The sequence below is a fragment of the Tasmannia lanceolata genome, unplaced genomic scaffold (genome assembly GCF_043159265.1).
Source record: "Tasmannia lanceolata isolate RefF3 unplaced genomic scaffold, GAP_Taslan_0.1 ptg000011l, whole genome shotgun sequence".
NCBI classification, from domain to species: domain Eukaryota; kingdom Viridiplantae; phylum Streptophyta; class Magnoliopsida; order Canellales; family Winteraceae; genus Tasmannia; species Tasmannia lanceolata.
In genome coordinates this window covers 20,094,154-20,110,779 of record NW_027518688.1, presented here as the reverse complement: position 1 = coordinate 20,110,779, position 16,626 = coordinate 20,094,154, and the positions used below count along the sequence as shown (strand labels likewise).

Here is a 16,626-nt window from a genome sequence, read left to right as displayed (position 1 = left end):
TAAAATCCTCTGTAAATATGAGTTGATTAAATAAAACTATGTGGAGGATGCATTAGAAATCTAAAGTGTGACGATTCTATGAAACATGGCGATCTTCCTAATATGACTAGATAATAAACAAGGCCTACTATTTCTCAAAATAACGTTATTATTGTTGTTTTTTCATAAAATTATCATCGATTACCCCTTGATATAAGGTGCATAGAACATACATATGTGTCACGCCCCCGACTCAATTTCCAGGTCGGGCACACGACAACGCTGCACACCTGCAAGGCGAACCCTCAAGCATGTGTCTAAAATAAATCTAGGCATATATCATAGTACTATAGTCAATACAACCATTTAGGCCCTGTTTGTTTTGGATTTTGACAATTAATTTTCAGCCCAAAACTAGGGTTTAAGGTTGTAGGATTTCAGATTAGGGGTAGATATGGTGGTGCCTTGGCAGCGGTCAAAGAATAAGAAGTCCAGGAGAATCGATAGAGCTTTTCTTAGAAGAAAAGAAGAAGGGCTAGGGGATTGGAGGTGCAGAAGATGTGCGTTTAGGAAATTTCGCAGACGAGTGGAGTGCCGGCAGTGCGGTAAAGTTTGGGCGAGTACAGATACTAATCTAGCAGTACAGGGTGTGGGTGAAGGTGATGGTGAGCTTAACATAGATCAAGCTCATGTAAGGGACGATGGACACTCAGATGATAAACTAGTAGAAGGTAAGCCCGGTAGTAGTGACATTGTTCCTTTATTGTCTATAGGGAAGGTTCAATGCAGCCTCTGGGGACAGATTCGCGAAGGATGGTCTGGAAATGTGACGGCATTGGCGGATTGGCTCGGAAGGAAGTTTGGTTCGAGGCCTAAAATCGATGTGTACAAGGTGGATTTGCTGGAGGTAATGGTTGTTCTTCCGCTTGGGATAAGCCTTCAAGATGCTCAATCGGTATGGAGACGGGCACGGAACTCTCCTTTTGTGGAATTACTACCTTGGAACACAAAATTTGCAGAGCTGAGAATATCGGATTGGTGGTTCTTTTCCGGAGTGTCACCTCAAGCATGGTGTGAGGAGAATTTCAAAAGAGTAGCGAGTAAAATCGGTGAAGTTGAACATCTTGACTTTTCTTGCAAAAGTGGTCGGGGCTATGGAATGGCTAAGGTGAAGATTCGAACCAGCAGCAATTGCCCCATCTCTGTGGCTATTCCGGCATGTATGGAGGACCAGATAATTTGGGTGAAAGCGGAAAAGAGACTTGGTTGCAGTCAAGTAGCAAACCTTCATGGATTGTCCTCTAGTTTTGAAGAATCGAGTGATGATTCCCAATCGGATAATGGATTTGATATATGCCCAGGAATGGTCGGCGATGTCTCAGGCGACCCTCCGGCGAACGGGGAGGGCTTGAATTTCGTTCAGGCGCGTAAGAGTGGTGCTGGTTCGGTTCATGATAGCGAGGAGGCGCACCATAGTGAGAGTTTCGTAAGGTGCATCGTTACAACAGATGGAGGCAGATACATCCTTGCGATATCCGCCTCATTGCAACGTGCCATTCGAGCCTTATCATGCTCAAGAGGTGAGACCGGATAGAGCCGGCAGAATCAATGTTTGTGGGGGCAGATGTCAGTCTTTGGGATTAGAAGACTTGGCGGGTCTTAAATGTACAGGGGGACCAGGCCCAATGTCTTAATAAGGCTGTGGACCATGAGCTCTATAGCCTTGATGGACCTTTGGCACCTATGGTTGGTGAGATAGTTGACCTCATTAGATTCTTAAAGAATCAGATTCACCAAACTGTTGGGTTGAACAGATCTTCAGCTATGAGCGGTCAAAGTGTGTCGCATATGAGCTTCCCGCTAATATCCTTCTCACCGGCCATCTGCCATTCTCGTCCGAGAGAGTTACATATGGAAGAATATATATCCGTAAACCAAGATAAGAACCTTAGTGGGCAATCTATAGTATTGCCTAGTAAATCTGTTCGGAGAGTAACTTGGGGGTCTGCGGAGGAAAATTTAAGTGGGGTGGTTTCGTCGCTGGACTTTGACCAAGAGGTTGTGGTGGAATCAGAGAGATCAGTCAGCTCATTATCAAAGAAGGCACCCTCACCGGAGAGATTCCCTTCGAATTTCTCAAAGTCCATATCGGAGATTCCTGCAGAAACAATTTTTCAAAGAATAGGGGAGTCTATTTCATGTATGGAAGGATGGTGTCACAGCCCTAGTCTTCAGGGGAGAGGGGGTGAAGTCAACTTTGAGCAAATTTCTACCCCTCTGCAGAGGTTAAGGGTTTGTATCCCGCGCGGCGCACCGGTCGAAGGTACTAGAATTGTTAATTCCGTTTTAGATAATGAATTTCTGTTTCCTTCTGTTGAAATGCAGGGAGCAGGTGTGGGAATTAGTAGCAAATTTGGGGTATTTGACAGGCAAAATCCGGAATTCCAAAGGACATCTTCGATTCAATCCATTCCTAATTTCCAAGATGTAGCTTTTGTGAAGGAATCTCTGATTGGACCTGGGCAAAGTTCCCAGGTCAGGGTTTCTTTTCGTAGTGGGTTGGAAAGAGGGGAAGCAGTAGAAGTTGCGTATGGGGTAGATAGGGTTGAGGCTATGGTGGACCACACAATTGAAGTCAGTAAGGTGTTAGGAGTTAACTACTCCGGTCCGTTGGAAGATTTTTGAGAGATGATTAGGTCGGCAGAGGTTAGAGAGGTTGCGGGGGTGGCATCAAAGTCGGCTTGTCTTTCCGAAAAGAGATCGATTAGGGAACTAGCTAGGTTGAAGTCTGAGGTGAATTATGGGGGAAGAGCGAGTGGCAGGGTGTGGGACCCGATCCCGCGAGAGGGGGGTGGTGGCGCGAGAGCCGCCACGCACTATCTCTTGGTCTCTCGTACCCACGCGATTGGCGTGTGCCTTTTATTATTAATTTTAATTCATCTTTTATGTGAACTTGGGATCACTAAGGCAATCCGAATTCCACACAAAAGAGACTGACAGAGTCGCCACCTAGATGTGGGATCTAGGACCCATAATTAACCAGAAATCTAGACTCGCTACCTGGTTACAAGAATGGAAGGTATGGGGATTTATCCACCACATGCACCATTCCTGCCCGATAATCGGTCTTCAATTCCAAAAGTTAACTCTTTTAAATTCATTTTTAATGGCTCATTCAACTCTCTGTTAATGTGCTATCTATGTGACATGCATCCTATGATCTAATTTCAATGTGAATCCTAAATGTGTATCTTGATTTCTTAATTGGTTTGGATTCAATCTAAGTGAAAGTTCTCCTAAAATTCTAATTTCATGGAAAATCCTAAGTGATTTGATTGTTTCAACAGTTTTAAAAGTGATTAGCCCGAGTCCTCAGATGGTCTGGTATTCATCCAAAGAAGCCTACGTATCCCCGCCTCCACGAGAATCAAGGCAACGTAGTTCTTCGCGCCTATTCTAAGTTATGATGCCTAAGACACCTAGCCCTCTATCCTAAACTCGATCTAAAAGACCGGACCAATTATTAAAGTTTATTGTACGATTATTTAAATTCCAGTGAATTGTGAATTTTAGGACACCCTATATGCCCTAACTAAATGCAGATTAGCCCTACGCTGATGCAGGTGGTTCTTACAACCTATGTGTGACTAGGCTGTATTTCCTAAGGAAAACCAAGGGTGGACTAGCGTATCCTACTCTAGTCATCACTCGGCGATGTGGATCGCCGACTGACCGGACGGAGGCGCTCCTATAACTCTAGGACAGACCTCTAACTCTAAAACAAGCACACAGCAAACAATCAATCAAACAACCTATCAAAAGAAAAACCCTAACTCTAAAATTCTCTATCGAGGAGAAACTCCTAACTCTAGAGGAAGGTCTTTTGAAAACAATATTTTAAAGGTTTTTGAAGAAGGTTTAAAACGTTTATTTACAAAAAAAAGTTTGGCTGGACTTGGGATGTAAATCCCAAGCTGCACTACGTACCTCGGAAGAGGATCAAGCCAACGTAGTTCGAAAATCGAACTCGCCTAATACGCTTCTAAAAGAAACACTTAACACTTTAGATTTTTTTAAGTTTTTTTTTTATATTTTCAAATGTTTTTTATATTTTTAAAGTTTTCAAATGTTTTTGAGTTTTAAATTTCCAATGTTTTTTGGATTTTAAAGTTTTTCCAATGCTCAGGACCTTTAGATGAATTCACTCTTACAGAGAACAAACAAGCATAACCATAAACTAGGGCAAAGCCCTAAAGCAAAAGGGGAAACCCCAAACAAGCAACTAACGCCTCAAAGAGACGAACCACAACAAGAAAGATAGCGTCCCAAGAAGAGAGAAAACGATCCAAGATCCGAAGCAAGCAAAGCTTTAATAAGACTGAGTTAGTCTCTAATCAAAGTGAAGTAATCAACAACTCTAAAGGAGAAACTCCGAACTAACAACACTAAAGAGGGGAACAAATGAGTCAGAGACTCTCTAATACTACAACTTAGAGGAGGAATGAGTCAAAGACTCCCAAATAACGCCAACAGAAGAACCAATGAGTCAAAGACTTCCTAGTAATACAACAAAAGAACGAATGAGTCAAAGACTCTCTAAAAGAAATAGAAACATGAGTCAAAGACTCCAATAACACCAACTAAAGGATAGATGAGTCAAAGACTCTCTAAAAGAAAAGGAAACACGAATTTGCACATTTGGCAGAGGTAAAACACCCAGCCGGGCCGGATAGCTACCTAACCCTAGGGTGCAACAAATGTGCAACCCAATACCCATAAGGGTAGGGGTATGAAGCCAAGCCGAGTAGGGCGTTCTTCCAAAACCAAACGGCGCACAAAGAGGACTAACGAGAGAATGAGACCGGGCGGGTCTCCCAAACACACACAAAGATGAAGGTGCTTTAGAGATTTTAAGATGATTTTCACTTAATTTTTATTTTTTTAATGGATTTTACCAATTTTTAACCATATGAGTGATTTTACAAGTGAAGCTGTTGCAAACGAACTCGAAATGAGTTGAAACTTCTCCACCAACAAGATATGATGAGATGTAATTTACTGGAAGATTTTTACAGATTTTTACATTAAACTCATATTTAATATGGATTTAAAAATTAATTAACCAGATTGCAAAAATAACACATAAACTACTAGAAATAGATATCTAAATTCTATGAAATTTCTACAGTAGTAAGAGATAAGTGAAAATAGCATGCTGTGAGATTTTCATGAATTTAGAAAACTATTTACTATCAGTTTCGGATTTTTCAAATTTCAAACCAGATTATGAATTGACACTACAGCTCATATGAAACAAGATCCAAATCACTTGAAAATTTTACAGAAGCAAGAAGTATAGAATTTAAGACTACTGTAAAAATTTGGAGAATTGTATCTGTGATTTGACATCAGTAACAATTCTCCCAAAATCTGATAATTTTCAAAGAATGCATAAAATAATATACCAAACAAAATCCAAAAATTCTCACAAATTCATGGTAGAATGTATCATTATCATATTATTTTCTCACGAAATTTCATTATTTTTGGAATCTGTTTAGTATATCGTTTAGTTTTCTTTGTTAAAAATCATGCAAAAATCCGAAAATATACCAAATAATTCTAAAAAAAAAATTCCGAGAACGGTGTACCTACCTGTGATCGAAATCCTCGCCGAATCCGAGAGCCGAAAAACTCAAAAATTCCGCCTCCGTGCGATCGCTTCCGCTTTCTTTCTCTTTTTGCTTCTTTTTTGTTTCTTTTTCTTCTTTTCTTGTTTCTTTTCTTTTTTTTTCTTTTCAACCCCTCATAGCAACTTTGTTAGAACACATGATAGAAGAGAAATGAGTTCTCCCTTTTTTTACTCACCCTCATTGAACCATTTATAGCAAAGGAATGGGAGGGTGGTGGCCACCATTGTGGACTTATTCCATGGTAGGTGGCCACCATTGTGGACATATTCCATGGTAGGTGGCCACCATTGTGGACATTGAATTTTGACATGTGTGTGGCCCCATGCATGTTTTTTAAAGTTCTTTTGAGTAGGTAAAAGATAACCCAAATGGGTCCCATATGTGACCAAATTCCCAATTGTGCATAAAATCATATGCCCCACTCCAAAGTATGATCGGAACCGTTCATTTGATGGGCGACAATGTGATTTAATTTGTGCTCCGCTAATCAATCCTATGGGCTGATCCAAGCCATCCAATAGATCAAAATGTGAATATGTTACCCCATTTTTAAATCACTCCTATTTGATGATCCGAACCGTCCATTTGATGGGCGACAATTGATGATCTTGACCGTTCAAATAGTGGGTTGCGATGTGATTTAATTTGTGCTCCACTAATCAATCCTATGGGCTGATCCAAACCATCCAATAGATCAAAATGTGAATATGTTACCCCATTTTTAAATCACTCCCATTTGATGATCCGAACCGTCCATTTGATGGGCGACAATTGATGATCTTGACCGTTCAAATGGTGGGTCGCAATGTAAATTGGTTGTGCCCCCTTAAATCATTCCTCTATGACGATCCAGACCATCCAATTGATGGGTCCCCTATCTAAGTAGGTTGTGTCCTCCTAAATCATTTCAATGGGCTGATCCGAGTAACTCAACCTGATGATCGAAACAAAATTGGTTGTTAAAACGACTTCTCTGAGATCTTGACCGTTCTCTTGATGATCATCTTTAGGTGTTGGATCGAAGTAGGTTCAAAACTCATTTTTCACTAAAACAATGTGCGGGCCACCCTGTTTGATCCAAATCTAAACAAATGCTCAAGACGGGCCCATCAATCGGATCCAAATTCTCTCTTGCTCGAATTCTTGGGAATAATCTCTCTCAACACTTAACGGAAAAGTGCGAAACATGGCGGAAATGATTGGATGGGGTTTCGCCCAAGCATAGCGAACTTGGGTCCGATCAAAATGGGGTGTCTACACAGGGGGGGGGAAGTGGAGTCTTCACCTTCAAATAAAAAGAAGAGTGGGAGACAGGGTAGGAAATATGTAAAAATTGGTTCCTTATGAAGATTCTTTCATGGAATATAAATGGGCTGGGTTCTTTGGCGAAAAGGGCTTGGAAATGGCAGATAGATATGTTTTGAGGAATCTTGGAGTTAGGGGAGATTGGGGATTCTCCTTTGTGGAATCAAAAGGGGCCTCTGGGGGTATTATAGTGGCTTGGGACGAATCTGTGTGGTCTCTTGTGGATGAGTGGAAAGGAAACTACTCCTTATCCACTGTTCTTTCGAGGAAGGAGGACGAATCATGTGTAATTTTTTCTGGGGTTTACGGCCCCTCTTTAGGGGCGGAGAAGAAGTTGTTGTGGGAGGAGCTAAATGGTATTCGGGTTAGATGGAATCATCCATGGTGTATCGGGGGTGATTTTAAAGAGATTAGGTTTGTTAGTGAGAGACTTGGGTGTAGGAGATCGGTTAAGAACATGAGGGTATTTGATAAGTTCATTGCGAAGAATGATTTAATTGACCTCCCATTGTCTGGGTCCCGTTTCACCTGGAGTCGGGGTGAATCCCAGAGCAGGATTGATCGTTTCCTAATTTGTCCTGGGTGGTTAAGTCTGGTTCCGGAGGTTATCCAAAGGTCCCTTGTTCATTCTGTATCGGATCATTGCCCTATCATCTTGGATCCAAGGATGGAATCTTAGGGTCCTCCCCCGTTCAAATTTGAGATTGCATGGTTACAGGCTCCAAAAATGGAGGAAAGGTTGGGAAGATGGTGGGCATCTTACCAATCGGGTCCATCAGATGTGAGAATTGGTAAAAAAACTTAGATTTGTGAAGGAGAAATTAAGGGCATGGGTGAAGGAGCAAAGGCTAAAGGATCAAACTTGTAAAGTTTGGTTGGAAAGAAGGATTGGGGAAATTTCGGGTTTGGAGGAAGCAAGGCAAGGGAGTGGTAATTTGAGGGAGGAGCTTGGTAGAATTAAAGAAGAACACAATGGGTTGTTGTTACATGAGGAAATTTTTTGGAGGCAAAAATCAAGAGTTAGGTGGTTAAAGGAGGGGGACAAAAATTCGGCATATTTTCATGCCATGGCGAGTGTAAGGAGGAAAAACAGAATTGAGTCTTTGGTGGATAATGGAGTAGAAGTATCAGGTAAAGATGAGATCACTAAAGTGGTCTTACAGTTTTACAAATCTTTATATTCTTCTGAAGGGGGATCTAGACCAACACCTGAACATATGGAGTTTAGCAGTCTGGATTTATCTATGTGTATGGAATTGGAAAAGTCTTTTGAGAAGGAGGAGATTGAGAGAGGGGTATTTTCATTAAGTAAAGATAAAGCTCCGGGGCCGGATGGTTTTTGCCTTGTCTTTTTCTAATCATGTTGGGAATATGTGAAAGAGGATATTTTGGATTTTTTCAAGGAGTTTTACAATGGTATGGAGTTAGACATGCGTACTGGGGCTACCTTCATTGCTCTCATACCTAAAGTAGTGGGGGCATCAAAAATTTCTGATTTCCATCCTATTAGTCTTGTGGGATGTTTATATAAAGTTTTGGCTAAGGTTCTAGCTGAGCGACTGAAGAAAGTCCTACCGCTAATCATATGTGACTATCAAAGTGCTTTTGTAGCAAAGAGACAGATATTGGATTGTTCCCTCATTGCCAATGAGGCCATTGATTATTACCGGAGGCTTAAGAAGAGAGGAATTTTATGCAAATTGGATATGGAAAAAGCCTACGATAGAGTGGAATGGGACTGCTTAGACTTTTTGTTTGGTAAGATGGGTTTCGGGAATAGATGGCGTCAGTGGATTAAATCGTATGTAGCCTCTGCGTGGTTTTCAATTTCGATAAATGGATCCCCTTTTGGCTTCTTTAAGTCGTCATGTGGCCTTCGGCAGGGGGACCCTCTATCCCCTTTCTTGTTCGTTATTGTAGCAGAAATCCTAAGTAGGTTGCTAGCCAAAGGTTGTGAGGTGGGACTGTTTAAAGGCTTCAGAATTGGAAGTGATTGCGTGGAGGTCTCACACCTCCAGTTTGCGGATGATACCCTTTTGTTTTGTGAACCAGAGAGACTTCAAGTGTTAAATTTGAAATCTATATTGAGATGTTATGAAATCATATCGGAGCAAAGATCCAACTTCCATAAATCTAGGATGTTTGCTTTGAATATCCCTATGGAGGAGGCCATGGAGTTGGCAGAGATCCTGGGATGTGAGATGGATCATTTACCTTCTTCGTATTTGGGGTTGCCCTTGGGGGTTGGAAGACCAAACAAGGTATTATGGGAGCCGATAATTGAGAGGATAGGGAGGAGGCTAGACACTTGGAAAAGAATTTTAGTGTCTAGAGGAGGAAGGTTGGTTCTAGTCAAGGCAGTTTTGGCAAATATCCCTATATATTTTATGTCTTTATTCAAGTGCCCAGTTAGCGTTGCCTTACGAATAGAAATGATTCAACGCAGATTTTTGTGGGGTGGAACAGAGGAGAAAAAAGCCATTCTCTGGTGAGTTGGAAGGATGTTTGTGTGCCCATTAAGGAAGGCGGATTGGGTATCATAAGGTTTAGGGAGTTCAACCATGCTTTGTTAGGGAAGTGGTTATGGAGGTTTGGTGAGGAGCAGTCTCATTTGTGGGCCAGGGTTATTTGTAGTAAGTATGGGTGTCAGTCTGGAGGTTGGGAATCACTTGATAACTTTAAGAAAAAGGGTCTGACGGTGTGGAGAGATATTTTAAAAATGTCTTTCTCATTTAACCTGAATATTAGATTTAGAGTTTATGGAGGGGACATAATCAAATTTTGGAAAGATGTGTGGTGTGCAGAGAGGCCGTTTAGGTTGTTCCCGGAGATTTATAGGGTGGTTCTAAATAAAGAAGCTTTTGTGAGTGAATGCTTGGATCGTAGTGGTGGTGATTTGGTGTGGTGTCCGGCTTATAGAAGAAATTTTTTTGCTTGGGAGCAAGAGTCTGTGTCTGATCTTAAGAGGATCCTTGATAGCTGCTACATTAAAAGAGTAGGAAAGGATAGGAGATTATGGACTGCGGATTCTTCTGGGATTTTCTCTGTCAAATCATTCTATAAAAGCTTGATGCCATGTTTTGCTCCCTCTTTTTCAGCAAAGGTATGGAAATTTCATTGTCCACCTCGGGTTAGCATCTTTGGTTGGGCTGTGTGTCGCGAAAGGATACAAACCATTAACTTTCTGAGAAATCGTGGCATGTGGCTTGTTGATCATTGCCCCCTCTGTCTTGAGGATGGGGAATCTATGGATCATCTTTTCATGCACTGTTCGTTTACCCGGACTATATGGGGTCGTATTTTCTTGAGATTTGGGATTACTTGGGTATTCCCAAGATCTATCCGGATGTTGCTGGATCTTTGGAGCTTTGTGCCTTGGAAAAGAAAGGGTAAAATCTTATGGGAAGTTTGTTTGCTTGCTACTTGGTGGGTAGTATGGAAGGAGAGAAATGCTAGGGTGTTTGAGTGGGTATCCAAATCTCCTCATTATCTGTTTATGCGCATTATTGTGATGGCTATAGCATGGACGAGATGTCATCCATCGTTTCGGTTTGTATCGGCTTATGGTCTCTGGGAAGGTTGGCGAGAAGTTGCTTTAGTAGTGAGAGGGCTAATATCATTGTCCATAGCTAGGAGCCACCTCCTAATGGGATGCTAAAATTGAACTTTGATGGTGCTTGTTTTGGGAATCCGGGTCCGGCCGGGGTGGGAGGCTTATGTCGGGAAGATAGTGGCAAGGTGCTTTGGGCCTTTTGCAGTCCGATTGGTGAGTGTGATGCTATGGAGGCGGAAGTCAAAGCGGCTTTTCAAGGACTAAAAAAGATTAGGAGGGATAGTTTGAAGAACTTAATTGTTGAAGGGGATTCTCTAATTGTGATCCGATGGTTGAAGGATGGCGTAGTTCCTCCTTGGAGATTCTTGGCTCTTTTTCATGAAATGGAGGAAATAATCACGGACTCAAATATTGAATTGAACCATGTTTGGAGGTCCGCAAATGAGAAGGCGGATTTGTTGGCTAAGAGAGGGTGGGGAGCGATTTTTTGAGATGGTTTGATCATCTTCCTCCTTGAGGTGTCCTCTTTTTTTTGTTTCTTTTTTCTTTTTGTATTCTTGGGTTTTCCCTTCTTGGGCCCCCCTTTTATTCAATATTATTCACCATTTCAAAAAAAAAAAAAAAAGTTCAATAGGGCCCACTTTGTTCGAAGATCCAAACCACTCATTTGTTGGGCCCCGGTGCAAATATCCTTTCCAATAAAAGCATATAACTAGGATGATCCTAACTCTTCAATCTGTTATACGGTGTCCTCGGTATAGAGATCAAAGAGTTAGGATCATCCTATGAAGATTATTTTATAGGAAAGGCATGTTTGCATTGGGCCCAGCAAATGGATGGTTTGGATTTTGAATAAGGTGGGCCCAAGTATTTATTAAAAAAAACGTCATATATGGTCTTCGCATGTAGGTGGATGTTTTTTTTTTTAAATACAGTTGGGCCTAGGTGTTCAAAGATAATGCTCAGTTGTGTTCCCCCAAAAATCATCTTCATAGCTAGGATGATGCTAAATCTTCAGTTTGTTATATGGTGCATTCAATTTTCTTTGCAGCATGAGCTTTTATAATGAATGTGAATGATTTTTTTTTACATTAAGGCCACGTTTGGATACCAGCAAGATTTAGATTTAGATTTAGTTGATATTTTTAACTGGTCAGATCCTTAGATTTCCAAATCAGCTACAACAGTGCAAAAAATTCAGATTTTCAAATCTTTTCTGCGAGACATTATTTCGAAATCAATATTTGTGGCAACTTCTGTCACCATCACTGCTCCTCGACGTTGCTCCGGCAGCAGCGAGACATCCCTCCCTCCCTCCCTTAAAACATGATCATGAAGATGATTGATGTGTTTTGTATCCAAAACTCAAATCCGAATCAAAATACAAATGCATGAGGTATCCAAATGGGCCCTAAAAGCAATTTGAATTGAAATTTGTGTATTTATAATAATTTATCGATTATGATATAACAATCCTTCTTTGCCCCCCTCAGGAGCGAATTTCTGGCTCCGCCCCAGTTCGGACGGTTCTCTTGCTAGTATATATATAATTCAAAAGAACAAAATGCTCTCGTGCGTGTGCTAATGTGGATAGCAATGTTAGACAGCGACCGTACTTATGTTTAGGTTGTACAGACACATGGGGACGTTGACACACGTAAAAGGGGGATTGCAGCTTTCTTGGCTCACACATCCCAAGAAACTAATGGTAGGTTTCTAATACCATCCTAGATGGTATTGTGAAAAAAAATAAAAATTGAAGAGCAGAAAGAAAGAGAAATAGCCAGGGCTGGGGCCTCCTTACTTCAAAAAGTTTCATTCACTCCCTTCCTCAATAGTAATGACAAAAGATATCTAACTAATAACTAGTTAGAATAAAGATAACTAAGATAAGGATAAAGATAACTATAAAGTAATCTAACAAAACATCTAATTAGCATGTGAATGGATAGAGCCGTGTGGAGAGCTCTATCCATTCATTTAGTATGTCCAATGCGTGTTAGTTTTTCAACTTAACGTGGATCTAGTATCTGTGATTAATGGATTCATTAATTGATGTATTCAGGTAAGTGGGCAACTGCACCAGGTGACCAATATTCGTGGGGATATTGCTTCCTCCAAAAACAAGGCAATAATCCAGTAAATTTTTATTTTTTTTTAAATAGTGATTTGTATAAAATGAAAAGGGAGCACCCGAGAAAGGGCAACCCAGAAAACAAAAACAAGAAATATATAGGAAAGAAGGAGAAAAAACAACAAAAATTACAATATTATACTACGGGGGAAGATGATCGAACCAGAGAATACTCTCCCCCCCAACACCCTGCTTGGCTAACACATCCGCCTTTTTGTTTGCCGACCTCCAAACATGTTTAAAGACAATAGCTAAACCTGCAACAAAATCCTCAATTTCATCAAATAATGCCAAAAATCTCCAAGGAGGAGCTACTCCACCCTTCAACCACCGAATCACATTCAATGAATCCCCTTCAACAATAATATGGTCCAAGACTTCCCTACTCAACTTCTTGATCTCAAAATAGGCCGCTTTGACTTCCGCCTCCGAAGAATCACACACACCAATAGAGCCAGAAAAAGCCCAAAGTATCTCACCAAACTCATCATGACAAAGGCCTCCCACCCCTGCAGGACCCGGGTTTCCAAAACAAGCACCATCAAAGTTGATTTTCAACAATCCTAGCATCGGAGGCTCCCATCTTTGGACTATGTTAATTTTTCTCTCACTACTAGAGGACACTTCCCTCCAACCTTCCCAAAGATCAAAGGCCGATACAAAACGAAATGATGGAAGACATCTAACCCACGATATGACCAATGCTATAATCTGCATGTACAGATAATAAGGTGATTTGGCCGTACCCTCAAACACCCTAGAGTTTCTTTCCTTCCAAACCCCCCACCACGTAACTAGCAAACACACATTCCACAATAATTTCCCTTTCTTTTTCCACAGCACAAACCCCCATATACTCAAAAGATTCTGAATAGTTCTAGGGAAGACCCAAGTGATTCCAAACCTCAGAAAGATACATCTCCATATGATCCTAGTGAAAGAACAATGCATGAACAAATGATCCACAGATCCCCCATCCTTAAGACAAAGAGGGCAGCGATCAATTAGCCACATCCCACGGTTTCTCAAGAAGTTAATGGTTTGTATCCTTTGACGACAAACGGTCCAACCGAAGATACTAACCCAAGGTGGGCAATGAAAATTTCATACCTTTACTGAAAATGCAGGAACAAAATGAGGCATCAGACCATTATAGAAAGATTTGACAGAGAAAATGCCAGATGGTTCCACTGTCCATATTCTTTTGTCATCACCCCCACTTTTTACATACCACTTATTAAGGAGACTTCTAAAACCAAAAGATTTCTTTTATATGATATAATTAATTTCAATTGTTCTTTTTTTTATTATTTTGGGTCCAATGAGTTTATACATGTAATCATTTATTTATATACCTTACGTATAGAGGTGAATCTAAATTTCGTTTCTTTTCAACTCATTGGCATATGTTAAATAAAGTGATTCTTTTATTTCCAAAATAATATATGTATGTAGAAATAAAACTGCTAAAATTTTATTTTATATAGGCCTTGATTTACAACAGACGTATGTACCTATTGTACATAAGAACAACCTCGCACACGTATAATTTTACCCAAACAGTGCTAATGACATGTACAATGTAAAAACGATCTTTATTACATGAGCATTTTTCCAACAATTGTATTAAGGTGGGGTGAATGGTTTTCTTTCAATTTTCCCATAAATGATTTCACACCTAGATCAAATGATTTTTTTTATGCTATGTCAGTTCTTATGACCCAATAATCATAAGTGTGAATCTTAAGAGTATATAATGGTTTCTCTTGAAACAGACCCTATGCCTGTTTATAAAAATTTGTGGGATGGCTTCTCTTTCAAAATAGTCATTACTTATGACATATATTATATATGTAATTATTTCCTTCAAAGCAGTTCATGTGTGCAGGCAAGGTATAATAGCTATTGCATTATTTTCTCAAAACAACCCCTTTATTTTCAATATAGTAGGTTTCTTGCATGCTATTACGTATGTATATTTTGGGGGTGGCATGCAAATAATACGAGTATGAGTGCTTAACTGTTAAATGACCTCGAGTTCCGAATAAGTGTTTTAATTGTGTGTTGTTCCTTATACCCAAGAACAAAATAGAAAACTAGCATTTTTTTGTACATGTTTTATGCCCTTAAACAGGGTAGCTATTAGTGTTGTGGTGAGTGTGATTGCATGCTCGAACCCGGCAGCAATATGATGTAATTAAGAGTATGTGTGAGTCCCACTACGGGACAGGATCAAGATTAAGTAGTGTACAAAATTTTTAACAACTTGAACCTAGGCTAAACTGCTATTCTCTACACTCAACTATGTGACTTCAGGATCGTTGCACTCCACTCTCTAACAAGAGCTATCTCATCCTACCGCGTTCGTAAGATTAAGGCAGGTGATAGCTAACTTTGCTCGTATGGCTTTCAATTCACGCAACAAGAATGGTAAAGTATCTAAATTTTTATGGTTTTCTAAACTATTCTATGATAAATGAAATTTTGTCTCTTGTATTACATGTTGGAAATGGAATCTGATTTCTAATAAAGAATTATCAGTTTAATTGTTTTTATCACATGAAATAACTTGGAAGTCGTATGGAAACATAAGAAATATCCAAAGAGGAAATGGGAAAGGGTGATGGAAAACCATTGAGTTATCCCCGTAAACAAAGGTATACAACTTGGGGGAACCGCGCAACTCCTAGTTGATGTCGGAATCCTACGGAGACCAAGAGTCCCTAGGCGGTATGATCTACCGTAATAAGTCCACGCGGAGTAGGCCGTGTCGGCAAGGGTAACAAGCTAGTGGGAGCTGGAGTGCCCTGGGTTTAAATGAAATTGTTATGATAAGAATGTGGTAGATTTATAATTGTCCCTATAGTTATTGAATTTTTCTCTTTCAGTTATTAGTACATTGTTCACTTTAAAATGATTTTTCTATTCAGTTGCAGAAGATTTTGGTAAACCATTATTTTGGAAAATTACAATTGTCTTATCTATAATATATGGATCTTGACATGTTGTTTTAAATTGAATTCTTATACTTGTTCAGTTTCTATCATCCTGCTGACCTTATTTTTCTCCCCAGGACTAGAGAATTCTAATAAGGGTGCGTTTGCGCACGAGGATGTCTAGGAGCGTAGGATGATGGGAGCAAATAATTAAGGAAGAAAATACCCTTCGTCAACTCTTTGAATTTATTTTAAATTGGCTAGTTTGAGACTTTACTTAATTTAGTAAATTGGTTTTAAGTTAAAGTTATTGTAAGGAGACATTCTTGATATTGGAATAAGAGCTATGGCTATTTAATGTTCATGCTTTAAAAAAATATATATGAGTATTTTCACAGGTGTTTGCTTGTAGCGATTCGGTCATGGAAATCGGGTCGTTACATTCTCCAACATTTGTAGACGAGCCATATTCTTCTTGTTGAGCAATCCATCAAGGGTAATCCAAATCTCACTCGCCGATTTACACCCAATGATGTGCTCAAACAAGTCATGTGAAATAGACCGCTTCAAAAGAAATTCGGCCTTAGCATTCTTCATCCTCCATGCCTTCAATACATCGGCATTTTCTTGTGTATCTTCCGGAGCTACAATGGCATTGCCGCAAACAACCTCCCATAAATCTTCTCCCACTAGATAAGACTCCATACATGTTCTCCATATCTTGTAATTTGATTGATTTAGCAACTCAATGCCGAGTCCACTAACCCTTCCAATCATATACATCTTCAATGCACCAATTGAACTTCTTCACCAAGGAAATCTAGACAAGCACTAACTACCACCTTTGTGGCTCTGATACCATATAGAGAAAGACGGATTTCACAACACCGGAAAATTCTCTTCTCAAATAGTGAAACCAAAGCTTACACTAGCCCAAGAACAATAACCAAAAGAGAAGAAGAACAATCACCACAAGATGTAATCCAATATATATAATGGAAGAACACAATACAAGACAAGAACAAA

The 16,626-nt window shown here is 40.0% G+C and overlaps 2 protein-coding genes across 3 annotated transcripts; both read left to right on the top strand.

Annotated features, from left to right (window-relative positions):
* Positions 1 to 345: 345 nt before the first annotated feature.
* Positions 346 to 15,901, top strand: LOC143886227 (uncharacterized). 2 transcript variants are annotated; one of them, XM_077390174.1, is made up of 2 exons: positions 346 to 2,302; positions 15,738 to 15,901. In XM_077390174.1, exon 1 carries the CDS (start codon positions 434 to 436, stop codon positions 1,571 to 1,573), a length of 1,140 nt encoding a protein of 379 aa, XP_077246289.1. In that variant the 5' UTR covers positions 346 to 433; the 3' UTR covers positions 1,574 to 2,302; positions 15,738 to 15,901. The 2 variants fall into 2 exon arrangements, with proteins under 2 accessions (XP_077246289.1, XP_077246290.1); XM_077390175.1 differs by lacking the exon at positions 15,738 to 15,901 and adding an exon at positions 10,076 to 11,258.
* LOC143885983 (uncharacterized) lies at positions 7,030 to 7,656 on the top strand. The gene has a single exon (XM_077390001.1). The coding sequence runs from the start codon at positions 7,030 to 7,032 to the stop codon at positions 7,654 to 7,656; it is 627 nt and encodes a 208-aa protein (XP_077246116.1).
* Positions 15,902 to 16,626: the final 725 nt, after the last annotated feature.

Excerpts from the sequence above, each read along its gene's own strand:
- LOC143886227 (XM_077390174.1), top strand. The coding sequence starts at position 434 with ATGGTGGTGCCTTGGCAGCGGTCAAAGAATAAGAAGTCCAGGAGAATC.
- LOC143885983 (XM_077390001.1), top strand. The coding sequence starts at position 7,030 with ATGGAATATAAATGGGCTGGGTTCTTTGGCGAAAAGGGCTTGGAAATG.